Source organism: Myotis nattereri, assembly GCF_964212035.1.
Source record: "Myotis nattereri genome assembly, chromosome: 2".
Classification (NCBI taxonomy): Eukaryota; Metazoa; Chordata; class Mammalia; order Chiroptera; family Vespertilionidae; genus Myotis; species Myotis nattereri.
In genome coordinates, this window is record NC_138076.1 from 40,799,748 (window position 1) to 40,815,999 (window position 16,252).

The 16,252-nt window shown below is 44.0% G+C and overlaps 1 protein-coding gene across 1 annotated transcript in view; it reads left to right on the top strand.

Moving 5' to 3' along the window:
• The window catches only part of SLC15A1 (solute carrier family 15 member 1), a gene marked incomplete at its 5' end in the record, with an annotated part of 29,897 nt that extends 23,464 nt beyond the window's left edge, over positions 1–6,433 (top strand). The window contains 6 exons of the mRNA XM_081083866.1: positions 1,112–1,161; positions 2,069–2,176; positions 2,299–2,404; positions 3,266–3,409; positions 4,496–4,603; positions 5,571–6,433. Of these exons, the coding sequence (XP_080939992.1) occupies positions 1,112–1,161; positions 2,069–2,176; positions 2,299–2,404; positions 3,266–3,409; positions 4,496–4,603; positions 5,571–5,765 (711 nt within the window). The 3' untranslated portion in view covers positions 5,766–6,433. The remainder of the gene's footprint in view (positions 1–1,111; positions 1,162–2,068; positions 2,177–2,298; positions 2,405–3,265; positions 3,410–4,495; positions 4,604–5,570) is intronic.
• Positions 6,434–16,252: the final 9,819 nt, after the last annotated feature.

Below are 16,252 nucleotides of genomic sequence, written 5' to 3' on the forward strand. Positions count from 1 at the left end.
GGCACATGCCCCTGACCAGAATCAAACCCGGGACCCCCGAGTCCGCAGGCCGATGCTCCATCCACTGAGCCAAACCAGCCAGGGCTAGCCCTCAATTTCTTGCTTCTTCAATCACACAAGTCATTTGCCTTCCAATAACAGTTTGACTGGTGGATGTGAATGGTTAATTTTAAATAATGTATAAAGAACTTTTTAGTGCCTTGGCCAGGTGGCTTGGTTGGTTGGAGCATCATCCCATACACCGGAATGTTGCAGGTTCGATTCCCAATCAGTGCACATACCCAGGTTGTGGGTTTGATCCCCTGTTGGGGCATATATGGGAGGCAATTTAATGTTTCTCTCTTCTTTCTCACTCTCTCTCTCTCTCTCTCTTTCTCTCTCTCTCTCTCTCTCTCTCTCAATAGAAACATATCCTTGGGTGAGGATTTTTTTAAAAAAGAACTTTGAGCATGGTGTGTGTGCGTGTGTGTGCGTGTGTACATAAGACACACAGAGTATGTGTGTGCATTCTCAGTGACTTTTTGAAATAAAGTTTAAAATATATCTTTAATTGTATTAATTTTAAAATCTTGCCCTGAATAATTGAGAAATTTGTGTAGTTTCTATAAAAAAGTATAGTGAATACATCAAGTAAAAGCAATAAAAATCATATAAAATATTTTATGACAAAGTATAGGATCTAGATATGCCATTTAGCATATAAAGAAGCTGTGAAGGTGTCATTGAACTAAATGAGGGAGTTGTAGATATTCTGCAAGGTGCATGTAAGTGAGCTTCTATAGAACTGCAATATTGAATTAAGACCTCTGAGTCATGTGTTTAATTGGGGAGCTGTTGAATGGATTGTTCTGAATTCTTGGAGCACAGTGTTCTGCAGAACCACTGGGAAGCAAGCATCAAAACTTGTAGAGAAAAAAAAAAGAAAAAAAAAAAACTTGTAGAGACACATGTTAACTTCAAGGAAAACTAGGACTGAAGGATGGAGCCCTGCAAATGTAATCATCATGCCCTTAGCTCCCAGGATCAATGTCAACATCATTCCTCTCAGAGGCTAAAATGGTCATCTAAATGTATTCTAATGGATTCGATTTTAACATGTTTTCTTTCTCAGATAAAGGATGGCCTTAACAAGAAGCCAGAAAAAGGACAAAATGGAATCAGGTATGTGTATGCCTTTAAAAATTAAGTTGTATCAGCTTCTTATGGAAGTAATGTATACCCATAGTAATGTCCAACTGTAACAAGGATATAAAATGAGAATATGGATTTATCCCAAGAGGGTATGCTGGTTCAATATTTTTTAAAAAATTAACCAATATAATTTATTATCTTAATAAACTAGAGAGGAAAATCCATAAAATCATATCAATTGATGCAGGAAAAAAGCATTTGATAAAATTCAGTATCCATTTCTGAGAAAAATTCCCAGCAAACTATGAAGGGACCTTTCTTACCCAGGCCCAAGTGTCCACTTCCTAACTTTATATTTTGCCCACTGTCTCGCTTTTGAATGGTTCATCTTAATCTTTGATAAAAGCAGCTTTGACAATTTGGAGCAGTATTCATTCTATCTGTTAGGCTCCTGGTGACACACACCAGCTGCCATTCTCTATATTAATCACCTATCAAACTACACCAAGTGGAATGCTTAAGGATGTCAGACCTGAGTTTAATTCATACATTCTCAGCAACTTCTGCTTTTGGTCTTTCACCGCATTAGCTCTAAAGCTTCTGAAGCAAGGAATGCAAAGGCATAGCTAGCTACCTTCTTAAAGGGGGAGGGATCGGCACCTATTTCAGCCTGTCCCTAATATCCCAAACATCACTGAAATTGTTCCTCGTTACAACGTACTTAGAACAGTTCCTGGCATTTAACTGTATTAAATAAATTGCTTTAGGTGTGTCCTCATGAGTGGGTGAGCCTGGGATTGCTTACCTTCTGCCTTTACTCTAGAAATCTTCAGTTCCCTCTGATAGGGAGCATAGACCAGTTTCAGGTGCAAAATGCTGTGACTGAGAGCAAATCATTCCCTAGTCCCGCCACAAGAAAGATGGTTTTCTGTTTCAGATTTGTAAATGCTTTTGGTGAGAGCTTGAACGTCACAGTGGATGGGGTCCTCTATGAAGACATTACCAGTTACAATGCCAGCAAATATCAGTTCTTTTCTTATGGCACGTAAGTACCTATACTGAATACTTTGTTCCAAAGTTTATGGACTCCAAGTCTTATTCTTTAAACAGTACATTGAAACTTCTAATACCCAGAATGTTAACCTCTATTATTCTTTCTTTCCATAGGAAAAACATCACACTGAGCTCACTAGAGATTCCAGGAGACTGCAATAACTCTTTTAAATCATTTGACTTTGGATTCGGTAGTGCATATACATATGTAATCACCAAGGTTAGTAGCCCATTCCATCAAGCCAGAAGCGCCTCTCAAACCTTCCTCATCTGAGTCTCACAGACACTTAGGACATAGTCATGTTTTAACCAGAGTAATGTTAGGGTCTGTATTTTTAAATGGGCTTAGAATTAATCACGTTCACCACCAAGTCTTTAACTTGTCATTGACTTAAGTCCACTGTTAGAATAACATTGAGCAGACTGACATACTCTCACCAAAACTTCACATTGACCAGTATCTGATGCTCTTAGTGCACAGAGATGGCAATCTTTGAAACAAATCTGACTCCCAATCTACTCTCTTATTTAAAAGGAATACACTAGGGAACATATTTCCAAATCCCACCATAGCTATCTCATCATGAGTACAAATTACAATGCTGCATATTTTCATTGAAAATGTGTACTTAGTTGCCCTAGCCTGTTTTCCTAGTGGTTAGAGAATTGGCCTGTGGACAGAAGGGTCTCAGGTTCAATTCCAGTCAAGGGCATGTACCTCTGTTGTAGGTTTGATCCCCAAGCGTGAGAGAGGCAACCAATGGATGTCTCTCTCACATCAATGTTTCTCTCTCTCTGTCTTTCCCCCTCCCTTCCACTCTCTCTAAAATTCAATGGGAAAAAAACATCCTCAGTTGAGGATTAGTAAATAAAGATAGATAGATAGATAGATAGATAGATAGATAGATAGATAGATAGACAGATAGATAAATTTTTAAAGAAAAGAAAATGTGTACTTACTTGGTAAATCATTTGACGTAACTCTAGAAGTCAAAACTTAATTTTCCAATTTGAGCAATTTTTACTTTAGCAGCAGTCTTGATTTTCATTTATTTTTCTCACTTTTGCCTTATTGGTTTAGAGTGGTAGATGCCCTAAACTGGATGCATTTGAAGATATTCCACCAAACACCGTTAACATGGCCCTGCAAATCCCACAGTATTTCCTCATGACCTGCGGCGAGGTGGTTTTCTCTGTCACCGGACTGGAGTTCTCATATTCTCAGGTTTCTTGTTCATTTTCTTACCACTCTTCCTCTACCCTGCCTTCAAAACACTGCTGGGACTTCATTTAAATCTGTGTTAGCTATACATTTATAGTTTTAAAAAGCTCTAGAAAGCATTCTGGTATATTCCACCAAACCAGGTTTTTGAGGTCACCACGCCTTTATTGACTGATAGCATTACTGTTTAGCTTTGTGAGTGTGTATATCACCTGTGTCTATATTCCCACAGTCATACTCAGAGGTTTAGAGTCCTAAGTAGGAAAAACTATATTAACAACGGTCACCAGGGTCATGAGAGTGAGAGGGCTCTTCTTTCTGAAACAAACCAATGGTATCAATGATTCATAAAAGTGCTCACTTCCAGGCCTGTGTCCTCATTATCTTTATGGTTCAGTCGTGGTCTCTCTATAGCTCCTAGTAAACACACAGATTAGGGCCTAGCTTTTAAACATTAAAAAAAAACAAAAAAAAACATTGCTTAGTGTATTAATGAGGCAAAGTTTGCCGATACCTGACTCACAACTTAATTTCTGAATGATTTTATCAAAGCTACAGTTATAGTCAGGGTATGCCCATCATGTCTAGTACCTTCAAGTCTTGCAGTAACAATCGTTAATATGAGCTGGATGATCCCTTTCTGTGGTGACCTCACAGGAGATGATATAACATAGGTGACAAAAGTTAGAAGGGAGCCTTTGGTGACGTGGCAGAGAAGCTCACAGGAGAGCAAGCTCACCGCCCAGAGCGCAGCCTCCATCGGGGAAGGGGGTGGGGGGCGCGAAGGTGTTGTGCTGGATGGCTTTGCTTGGAAGCTCTTCTGTAGAAATAGGATCCATTCGCCTGTGCATTTGTCTGTCTAACTAGGATGGCAACTTTGAGAGTGAAAAACAAGGTTTCCTTGTATGTTTGTGCCACTTGAAGATTTGGGGTATCTTGCTACCCAAGCAATTATCCCTTTTACATTCAAACCAGCCTGACCTTTCATGTGCATGTTTAGGGTGACTGCTTACATACAGAAATCGCTGGCTGTGTTCTCTTGCTGAGGCTGAGATCCAGATTGGCATCCTCTTTTCTCTGCTTCCTCAGGCTCCTTCCAACATGAAGTCGGTGCTGCAGGCAGGATGGCTGCTGACAGTGGCTGTGGGCAACATCATCGTGCTCATCGTGGCAGGAGCAGGCCAGATCAAGGAACAGGTAGGGGTGGGAGAGGAGAGCTACCTTTGTCTCACCCATCAGTGGTCATCACGGTGACCCTTCCTAGATATACACAGTCATCTCAGTGAGCGGCTGGATAAACTGCCAGGCCGGCCAGATGGGGCGGTTACCAAATGGTCTATGGCCAAGTGTGTGCTGATCCTTCTTACGTCCACTGGGCATTATCCAGTTGAAAAGTAACAACAACAATAACCAGATTGAGTTCACATACATACACCCTGATGCCGTTTACTATCAAAGAAAAGTTCTGTCCTGGCTTCAGTGAATGCAACGAAATGGCCCCAAACTAGGCATGTTATCCAGAAACTGGCATTATTCCTAAAGTTAAAGGCATCCTAAAAGTGGTTGTAATTTCTCCGGCTAAAATAAAGTAAGGGCTTTCTATGATACTTACTAGTAAACTCTCTCCTTCAGCACATCAGCATATCCTCATAAGGGGGTTGTCCCTTACCCCGCCCCATCAGTTTCATTACTTCGCCTACCCGGTCCCCTCAGAGCATGCGCTACTGCTGCAAGCTCATGGGCTCGAGGTACTGCAAAGGATAGCACGGGGCTCTTCCCTCAAACAGTTTGGCATATTCTGTTTCTTTCAAGAGTACTGCCTGGTGTTTCTTTGGTCTCCCAGGGCCCAGCTATGTGCGTTATGACTTGGGTTTTTCAGAAATTTTCCCTCATCTTCCCAAAGTCTTGTGTTTTTACTTTCCGGTGCTATAAGAAAGAATGTTATCTTGATACTTGAGCATTCACCAAAGCTGGCCCTTCTGTATCTGTGGCAATTGCTGACCATTCTATGTCTATGGCACAAGCCTACCGATTTTCCCTCACAATTTAATTTCAAAGTACCTCCCATCTGGGCATAGCAAGAAAATATACATGTGCTATATCCACTACTATAACCGGGATTGTTTTTGTTTTTTTTCCTGCTCCAACTCCAATTCCTTCAAAGTGGGCCGAGTACATTCTGTTTGCTTCGTTGCTTCTGGTTGTCTGCATCATCTTTGCCATCATGGCTCGATTGTATACTTACATCAATCCAGCGGAAATTGAAGCTCAGTTTGATCAGGATGAAAAAAAGAAGAAGCCAGAAACCATATATGCCGAAATAGATTCTGCCTCACAGACGGTGCAGACAAAGATGTGAATGTCAGGAAGCCAGTGGAGGACGAATTGGGCCCAGAGTATGCCCTGACTTGTGTCTCCAGGTGGCAGGATGCTGTTGGGTGGCCCCTAATGAGGACGATGTCAGCATTATGAACCAAACCAAGAAAGCAATTTTCTAAGCAGCCCTCAATGAACCTAAAACTCTGGAAGAAGCCTTTTTTTTTTTTTTTAAAGAGAAATCTTATTTAAGGTGCGCATGTGTGCACATACACATTTTTACAGCACTATGAGCATTCCCTGCATTCAACTCTTTTCCTGTCACACAAATGACGTTATTTGGGACTAACTTAATTGTTGGAAAAAGTGACCAAGTTCCATATGGTTTGCATTCTAACACTATATGGAAACAATGTTAAACGAGTCCAGAGACAATGTGAAAGTGAATTTATAGGCTTATGAATGGTATATGATAAGCTAGTATTAACTGATACCTTTACCTTTTGTTTTTTGTTTTGTTTTGTTTTGTTTTTCCAGTCCCTACCTCTTTTTAAATTATGTGTAACTTAAAAAACCACTCAGGTAAAAGTCAATAATGATTTTTAGAGTCTCAATGGTATGAAATAAATTCCTGTTCTTAAGAATAAATGTCTGCATGTCTTTGGGTAGAGTAATTCTTAACATGTTTCCTGAGTATTAAAGCTGTACACATGTTAAAATTTCATCAGAGGTTGATAAAAGCATGAACAAAAGAAATAACCATGCTGAAACCGGTTTGGCTCAGTGGATAGAGCGTCGGCTTGCGGACTGAAAGGTCCCAGGTTCGATTCCGGTCAGGGGCATGTACCTGGGTTGCGGGCACATTCCCAGTAGGAGATGTGCAGGAGGCAGCTGATCGATGTTCCTCTCTCATCGATGTTTCTAACTCTCTATCTCTCTCCCTTCTTCTCTGTAAAAAATCAATAAAATATATTTAAAAAAAAAAAAAGAAAGAACCACATTAATAAATGAAAGGAACATGAAATATGGAGGTTTGTTTCTTCCTGGTTTTATTCTCCCCAGGGAGATAGATAGATATCTATCGATCTCCATGCATGCACAAAACTCATGCATGGAGTAGGGGGTCCCTCAGCCTGGCCTGCACCCTCTCCAAATAGAGACCTTTGGGGGGATGTCCAACTGCTGGTTTAGCTCGAATCGGCAGTCGGACACCCCTCTCACAATCCAGAACCACTGGTTCCTAACTGCTTACCTGCCTGCCTGCCTGATCACCCCTAACCACTCTGCCTCCCTGATTGCCCCTAACTGCACTCCCCCACCAGCCTGGTTGCCCCTAACTGCCTCTGCCTCGGCCCCTGCCACCATGGCTTTGTCCGGAAGGATGTCCAGAAGATGTCCAGTCTAATTAGCATATTACCTTTTTATTAGTATATATATTTTTTTCTCTTTTATTACTAAGATCTTTCTATGTGCATATTTATGTACCATCTCAAAGTGATTTTCTCAATACTAAAGCATTTTTTGCTTAAATAAAAATTCTTCTAAACCATTATAAACACTGAATGCCTAATTCATTCTATAGATATATTTCATTTAATCATTCCCAGGTTTCAGACCCAAAGCAAGTCTACATTAGCACTCTTATAAAAACAAGCCACTGTTCTTACATAAACTTGTACACAGCCCTGAATGCTGGAACTGGTTTCTGGATTGGCAGGAAGAGCCCATGCTGGATCTCTGAGGTGTTTCATGCACATGCTTGTCATTGCACTGTGAGCACAGATTGAAGCTGGTGGGGGAAGTGGGGAGGACTCAAAATCCAGAGAGAAATGCACATGAGATGATCACACCTCACTGAAGACCTTCTCTACCCTTAGGATCAAGTGCTCATTCCTTAACTGGGGCCCATGAGGCTTTTTTTTCTCTGGACATAGCTCTCTACTCTCTGTTCACTATGATCTAACCAACATTGAGTTTCTTCAATGCATCAGGAATGCATCAGGTTCTCACTTCCAGGTCAAAGGCTAAAGAAAAATCAAATCCTGAGACACTTAATCTCTACCTACTGTTCACTCAAACTCTCCGTCTGGCTCGGTCCTCTTCATTTTCAGGATTCAGGCTACTTTCTCCAAGAGTTTCCCTGCCCCCATTCCCCTGCATTGGGTTGTATCTCCTTTAGGTGTCTCTCAGCACACACCCTCACTGTATTGTAACTATCTAGCTTTCCCTAGACTGAAGCTTTCTGCATGCACCCTGTTCTGCCTTCATTCTCGAGAACACAGTAGGCCTCTATGTGTCAAGTAAATGTGAACCTCGGGCTGGAGGAATGAGATGGAAGAGATGAAGAACTTAACATTCAGTACTGATTTGAATGAGCCTAATTAATGAAGTCCAGTGTCAAAGACTGGGTATACAGGACGGCTAATTTTGCCTCTCTGATGATTTCTGCTCTCTAGCTTCTATTTTATGCCTTTGATGGAGGAAGCTAACAGTGATGAGCACTCAATTTTCATTTCTTTCCTTGTCAGTAATTGAAAGATATGCTACTTCTAACTCTTCTTGGAGCCTCTGGGTAACTTTGGGCACCTCTGGACCTCTTAGATCTCATTTTCTTCTATGAAACAGAACCCTAGATGATCTGAGTTTCAAAAATCCTTTGTTTGAGGGTTTCTGGCACACAATGGGCTTCCAAATATTTGAATGAAGGCCCGCCCCTGTATGGACTCTGACGTTAACACTATAGAGTGCTTTGCATATGGATGGGAATGACTCCTGCATCATCTTCATAGGCCTTTAAACGATATGATAAAGGCACGGAGGAGAACTGGGGCACTTGGGTCATGAGGGTAGAGTTTTCAGAGTAATCTTCCCTCTGGCTATTATTTGACCACTTCCAAGCATAAGTAGGATTGATGGGTGCCAACATGGGTGCTCTAGATGTGAGACATAAGACAATGGCAAATGTCATGGGGTAGGGGTGGTGGAGGGGACGCGTGAGGCCAGGTCAATAACTTCTGGTCTCCTTCCCTCTCCTCAGCCCCCATTTTTTGGTGTTTGATGCCTTTCTCTAAGTTCTGGGCTGATCAGTGTATAACAAAAGCAGTACACGTGAAAGGCTGGCTGGCTGTTGAAGTACAATCCAACGTGGGGTGGAGAGAATGGAAACGCTCTCATTGAAAACAGCAGGGCTTCATTGCTTATACCCAAAGCCAGAGCATTGTGAGAAGTGTTTATAACGTTCATAGGAGTCGTTTTCATATCAACCTGTTCTTGTTTTGATTCCACATTTCTCTATAAGTTTTTTTTTTAATTTTGTGGGTGTTCTTTAGTTCTTTCCGGGTAATAAAATATTTGTTTTGCCGTCTATCCTAGGCATCATAAAATGACTTTATTAAATGTATGTTCAAGTTTGATTTTTGTTGACATTTTAGCCATAGATTTTGCCATGCATTCTGGGATTTTTTTGTTTTTTTGCAGCTTCATTTTTTTAATGACAAACAATAGTAGTTAACACTTATTGGATACTGAGTATGTGTAGATAGCATGTTACACACTCTGTTGCATGAAGTTTATAAGCATATAACCCTTGTAACAGCTCTGCAATATAGATCACTATCATTATTATTATCCTCATCCCACAGAGGAGAAAGCAGGCACAGAGAAACCAAGTAGTGTCTAGGGCAGTGATGGCGAACCTATGACACATGCGTCAGAGGTGACACATGAACTCACTTTTTTTGGTTGATTTTTCTTTGTTAAATGGCATTTAAATATATAAAATAAATATCAAAAATGTAAGTCTTTCTTTTACTATGTTTGCAAATATCAAAAAATTTCTCTCTGTGACACGGCACCAGAGTTAAGTTAGGGTTTTTCAAAATTCTGACACGCCGAGCTCAGAAGGTTCGCCATCACTGGCCTAGGTCCCAAGCCCAGGCTGCCAGTCACTCCACAAACCTGCCTCTTGATGCCAGTGTTTAATTGCCAGTGTGGTCTAACCCCATTGTATCCTTATAACACTAAGGAGGTCTTATTACTCCTGTCTTAAAGATAGAAAAACTGAGAAACACCTAGCTTAAGCAACTTACCTAAAGCCATATACCTAGTAGTTGGCTGAGGCAGGATTTGAACCTAAGCATGTCTGAACAGAAGGGCCTGTCTCTTAACCACCAAGCTATACTGTCTCCTTTCGCACAGTGAAAGGCAAACATGTGATGGTGGGAGTGAGGTAAAGGGACCAAGAGCAAAATGGATGCTGGAGGGCCTCAGAGAGGCGATGGTCCACCGAAAACCCAGGGTGGACACCCCAGGGCTGGCCTAGATGGACAAGAGGAGCTGTGTGTAGGGAGGAGAGGCTGTAAGTCCTGCTCTTTGGATGAAACAGAAAAGATTCAACACATTTACCACGTTAGAAGGAGCCAGGGCCTCCTGTAAGGACCTCTGACGACCTGACAATGGTGGAGCCCCGCCCCACGGGTCTGAGGTTTGCACATCCCCATTGCCAATGGGAGTCCCAGTGCTGGCTCCTTAAAGGTGATTCGCTCTGACGCTTGCCATGCAGAGGCCAGTGTCTCACCTTGAGGGGCAGATGGTTGAGGGCAGGGGTGGGTGTGAGGAGGAGTGGCCATGGCAGTGCAGGAGAAGGAAGGAGGCAGGAGGTCCCCGCACAGGACGGCAGAGAAGTGCAGGCCCTTTCATTTTGTTTTTAATTGTGGTGAAATATACATAACAAAACTGACCACGTAGCCATTTTTTCAGTGTGCAGTTCAGTGGCATTAAGAGCCTTCACGTTGCTATGCAATCATCGCCTCTATCCATCTCCACAACTGTTTTCATCTTGCAAACCTGAAACTTCATACCAACTCCCCATTCCCTTCACGCCCCCCCCACCCCCTCCCAGGCCTTCAGAGAAACAAGAAGCACTTCTCCTTCCAGTTGCCTTCATCGTGTGATGTCAGAGGGAGCCCTGTGTGTCCGGGGCCCCATCTCCAACCTGATCAAAGGCCTCTCGGGGCCCTGAGGTATGTGGGTAAGGTCCCCAGTTTACTCCATCCACTGCGGTGTGACCAGGATGGCTGCCCATCTCACTTTCCTGTATTCTACTAACCTCTGGCAATGAAAGCCACCAGAGATTTTATTGATGGAACACCTGGCTTGTTCTAAGGAGACTTGCAGAATCCACACATGTGTTTAAAGGCTCAAAAGGAACAGGGGTCGGATCTGCTAGGTCACCATCCTGGTGACCCTGGAACAACGAGCCTTGTATTTCTTAAGGCTGAATGTTCTGGAGGCCAGCGTAGGGTCCTAAGAGCTTCCTACTTGTGGGGGAGGCAGAGGATTGGTCCCCACTGCAGGCCGCTGTGCCTGGGCACTGCCTCATCCTACGCACTGGGTTAGTGAAGTTTCCCGTAGGTCTCCATTTCATAGGAGGCTCCTACAACAGTTGATAGAGTAATTTGAGTTAACGAGCTCCTTAATGAGCTCGGTCTCGGATTCGTAAGTCAAGGCCCCACTTAGGGGCCAACTGTCCCCATTTGTCAGGGGCTGAGGGAGCTCCAGGGACAGTTCTGAGCAAACCAGGACGAGTTTATGAGAGTCCAACACTCTCTTTCCTCTCGTCCCCCCTCCCCCAACCCCCACCGCCCACCCTCACCCCCAAGAAAGAGAGAGGAGGTTGCCAGAATTCTGCTTGAGGCTTTCCCCAGCTTTGCAGTTGTCAGCCAAAGGTGCCAAGAGCCCCTGCTTCCCTAAACTGCACCTTTGGGCAGAGATGACGTTCTCTGCTGCCCCCTGCTGTTCAGCCCAGATTTTAGTCTTTGGTAAGACTGACCTTCAAACTAAACTTCAGGAGGTCACCAGTTTTTCTTAGGTCCTGGTTTGGTTTACGAGCCTGGAACGAATTCTTTGCACAGGGAATGCCTCGGACATATTATGGGTTTGGTTCCAGACCCCCTCAATAAAGCAGGCATCGCAATAAAGTGAGCCGTGGTCATATTGCCTTCAGTTTGTAAAAACTGCAACTTCTCTGAAGCACAATAAAGCGAAGCCCAATGAAACAAGGTACACCTGTAGGTCTCACTCAGCTACTAAAAGTCACAGCCCATGTGCGTCCAATAAGTATTAAGGCCCCACAGCAGGCATGCCGGGAACGAGGGAGTGAGCAAGCTCTCGTGATGGAATCATCGAGAAGAGGAAAGGAGCTCCCCCTCGCCCCACAGTGAGAAGACAGCAGCCTCCCAGCCAGGAAGAGAGTCCCACCAGAAACCAACCCTGATGGCATCTCGGACTCCAGCCTCCAGAACCGTGAGAATATCAATTTCCTTTGCGTTGTTTAAGCTCCCAGCCTGTGGTGTAGAGATTGGCAGCCTGATATGACTAATACAGTGGGGCCTTGACTTACGAGTGTCCCGACTAACGAGTTTTTTGAGATACCAGCTGTCTCTCCGCTGATCTTTTGCATTGAGTTGATAGAGTAATTTGAGTTAACGAGCTCCTTAACGAGCTCCTTAACGAGCTCGGTCTCGGAACGAATTAAACTCGTAAGTCAAGGCCCCACTGTACAGGGGCCAACTGTCCCCATTCGTCAGGAGCTGAGGGAGCTCCAGGGACGGTTCTGAGCAAACCAGGACGAGTTTATGAACACAGACTTATGAACGGATGTATGTAAAGCGCCTGGGCTCTCTACAGTGCGTGGCGTATAGTAAGTGCTCTGTAAGTGCTAGCAATTACCTTATTCCTTCATCAACTACTTAGTAACCTGCTCTGTGCTAAATGTGGTTTGATACAAAACCACAAAATAGGGCGTACAAAATAGATAAAGCCTGCCCTTGTGCAGTTTACAAGAATTTATGATCAGGGTCTGGCTGCGACTGGTTGATAATGGGAGCTGTGTCAGGATGGGAGGACAAAGTTCAGACGGGCTTGGGCCCTGGGAGGTGGCCCTTAGGCACTGATCTTAGGTGTCACGCTGCAGAAGTCACCAAAGAAGGCAGACACCTCAGTTGTTTCATGTTTCTAAAAAATGGAAGCCCGAGAAGCTGGGTAGCACCGGGGCCTGGTCAAATGACCACAGGTGTTTTGCCAAATGGCTCTGGGCCAGCCCAGCTGTCCCGAAATTTCCTTTTGACTAAACAGGTTCATCACACAGCCTGGAAATTCCCCATCTTGGCCACAAGACAGCAGAAGAGAACATGTTTTGGAAAATGTGGTGCCAACCAAAGGCTTTTGCAAATGTCAGAAATGTCTTATTGGGAATGTTTCGTGAATGCACATCAAAAGGCCTCATCAGATACAGAGTATTTATATCTCTAAAAGTTTCTTGGGCCTGGCGATTAGCGGACTTCTAGCCTCTCTGGGACTCCGATACAAGTTCCAGCAGGGGTCACTGTTTCTCAGTATGTCACAAGGCAGCATGTGGAAGTACTGGCTTTATGTGATTTGGGAAAGAAACTCACATTTATCAAGCACTGTCTACATGCCAACATTTGCATTATTTTACATCTATCCTTGTCCACTCTTTTTTCATTCAAAAATATTTATTAAGCTTCTACTGTTTACATGTATTTATGTAGGCCAGATGAACTAATAAATATATGTCAGGTGTCAATAAGTGCAATGAAGCAAAAATACGCAGAGTAAGGGGATAGAGAGTGGTGGAGGCTGGTATTTTAGATGGGGTCACCAAGGAGGCCTTCTCCTCAGAGGTGACATTTGAGCAGAGACCTGAATGGAGTATGGGAGCAAGACAGGCAAATGCCTAGGGGAAGGCCTAACTGATTTGGGTCAGTGGATAGAGCGTCGGTTTAAGGACTGAAGGGTCCCAGGTTCAATTCCAGTCAAGGGCACATGCCTGGGTTGGGGTTTTATGGGATCAATCCCCAGTAGGGGGCATGCAGGAGGCAGCTGATCAATGATTCTCTCTCATCATTGATGTGTTTGTTTGTTTTTTAACATTTAATCACCTTTATTTATTTACTAGAGGCCCAGTGCATGAAATTTGTGCACTCAGAGGAGGGTCCCTCAGCCCAGCCTGTGCCCTCTCACAGTCCAGAAGCCCTCAGGAGATGTCCGACTGCCATGGAGGTGGGAGAGGCTCCCGCCACTACCGTTGCACTTGCCAGCTGTGAGCCTGTCTCCTGGCTGAGCAGTGCTCCCTATGTTGAGCGTCTGCCCCCTGGTGGTCAGTGCACATCATAGCGACCGATCATTCTGCCGTTTGGTCAATTTGCATATTAGCCTTTTATTATATAGGATTGTTTGTTTGTTTGTTTTTGTTAATCCTCACCCGAGGATATTTCTCCATTGAATTTTAGAGAGAATGGAAAAGAGGAAAAGACAGAGAAACATCGATGTGAGAGAAACACATTGATTGGTTGCCTCCTGCAGGAGCCCTGACCAAAGCCTGAGCCGGGAACGAGCCTGCAACCAAGGTACATGCCCCCGACCAGAATCGGACCCAGGACCCTTTGGTCTGCAGGCTGATGTTCTATCCACCGAGCCAAACCGTCTAAGGCTCATCATTGATGCTTCTATCTCTCACTCCCTCTCCCTTCCTCTCTGAAATAATAAAAATCTATTTTTAAAAATGCCTAGGGGAAGAACATTCCAGAAGGAGTCCTAAGAAGGCCAGATGTCCTGACATGGGAATTTGGTTGGTGTGTTTGAAAATAGCAAAGGGGCTCCTGTGTCCAGAGTGTAGTGAGCAAGGGATGAGGGAGAGGTGACCCAGATTGACTACTGAAGGCCTGTGGGCCATGATAGGGACCTTGGGATTTGTCTTCTGCGTGTTGGGAAGCTATCAGGTCAGGGACTCTCAATGCTGCCTGTTCATTAGAACCATCTGAGGAGCTCTGATTCCAATGCCTGGGCCTCACCCTAGTGCCTGGAATCAGAACTCTGGGGTTGCAGCTGGGCAGCTGGTTTTTTCCTAAGTGCTCCCAGGGATTCTAAGAAGGAGCCACGGCTCAAAACCACAGCATTCGAAATCATGTGTGAAACCAAAATAAAAACTGCAAAAATATGAGGTGAACACTGTGGTTAAGAATATGTGCCTTTCTGGAAAGACAACTTTAGATCTAGTCAGTGCATGGAAATGAGGCCTGGGTCATGGAAGACAACCCTTCAAAATGAAGCACTTTAAGTGGGAACTGCTGCCTCCCATCAACCCAGGTGAATCTTTATTGAGAAAATGCATTTTCTGAAGCATCATGAGTCACTCAGTGCTGTGATGACTGGCATAATAAGTATGGTGTAGAGCTAAGCACAGGCATATTTCCTTTCCTGTATATTTTTCAGAATGTGAAATTTAGATATAAATTTCCCCAAAGCAAGGTTTGGATTTCTGTGGTGCTGTGGCTAATAACAAGCATAATGAGATGTTGGTGGTCACATCTCCGTAAAGTGTAAAACCTTCTCACATCCTTGCCCTTCCTTGTGGGCCTTTGCTCTTTCATCTGTCCACATCCGCATGTGATCTGCTGAAGGAATCTATGGAAATAAGGATATTAATTTAATTGAGTGAGCATGTTGACTTTGAGCTAGAGAAAAATATTATATTGGGGGTCTCCTAAGCAGACCTCAGTGGTGCCCGGGACCCTGGTACAGATGTGTGTAATTTTTAGATCATTTTCTCCAGCAAGGTATGCCAGCCAAGACCTCTGCATAGAGGAAGTATGAATACTATATACACATGCCTTGCTTGGACTCCATTTTATTGGGAAATAAAATGTGATGAGATTCCCTCCCGGCCTGAGTTGGGCTCCCATCTCTGCCCTGGAAAGATAACCGATTACCAACAGGTTGGACATCCCTCCATTTGCTGGAACTCCCTCCCAGAGTTCTCCTGAACCCAGCAAGCCCTTTTCTCGACCATCTCCTTCCTCACCTGACTCCTCCAATCGCCGCACCAGCAGCACCAGCCCTGGGCCCAGGAAGCCTTTAGATGTAGATGTTGACCTCCATGTTTCCCCATTTAAGCTGAAGGTTGAAATTCATGTGAATCAAAATCATATATCAGTTGAATGTAGCATTTAATATAGATTAAATGAAACTTTTCTGAAATTTCTACCTACTTGCAACTAAACACACACACACACACACACACACACACACACAGAATGGTGCACCCTCAGCAATGTGGTTTGGCAGCAAAGATAGGAAAGAGCATCCTGCTGGCCCCTCTTGTTCCTCTCCAGAGCGCCCAGTGAGGTGCAAAGGCACAGTACACAGTGGAGCGCGAGGCTTGCAGATCAGGTGCCCTTAACCAACGGCTGGGCAAGATCACATGCCGAGTGGCTGGTCACCTGCTACCTCAGGCTCCAGTCAGCTTCTCACTAGAGCTTTGGGTGCATGAAATTTCTCCACACCCACCCGAATCAAAATGTTTGTCCAACCCAATCCATTTTTTCAAATACTCTGTATTAATGTAGTACAGCGGTTCTCAACCTGTGGGTCGCGACCCCTTTGGGGGTCGAACGACCCTTTCACAGGGGTCGCCTAAGACCATCGGAAAACACATATATAATTACACTA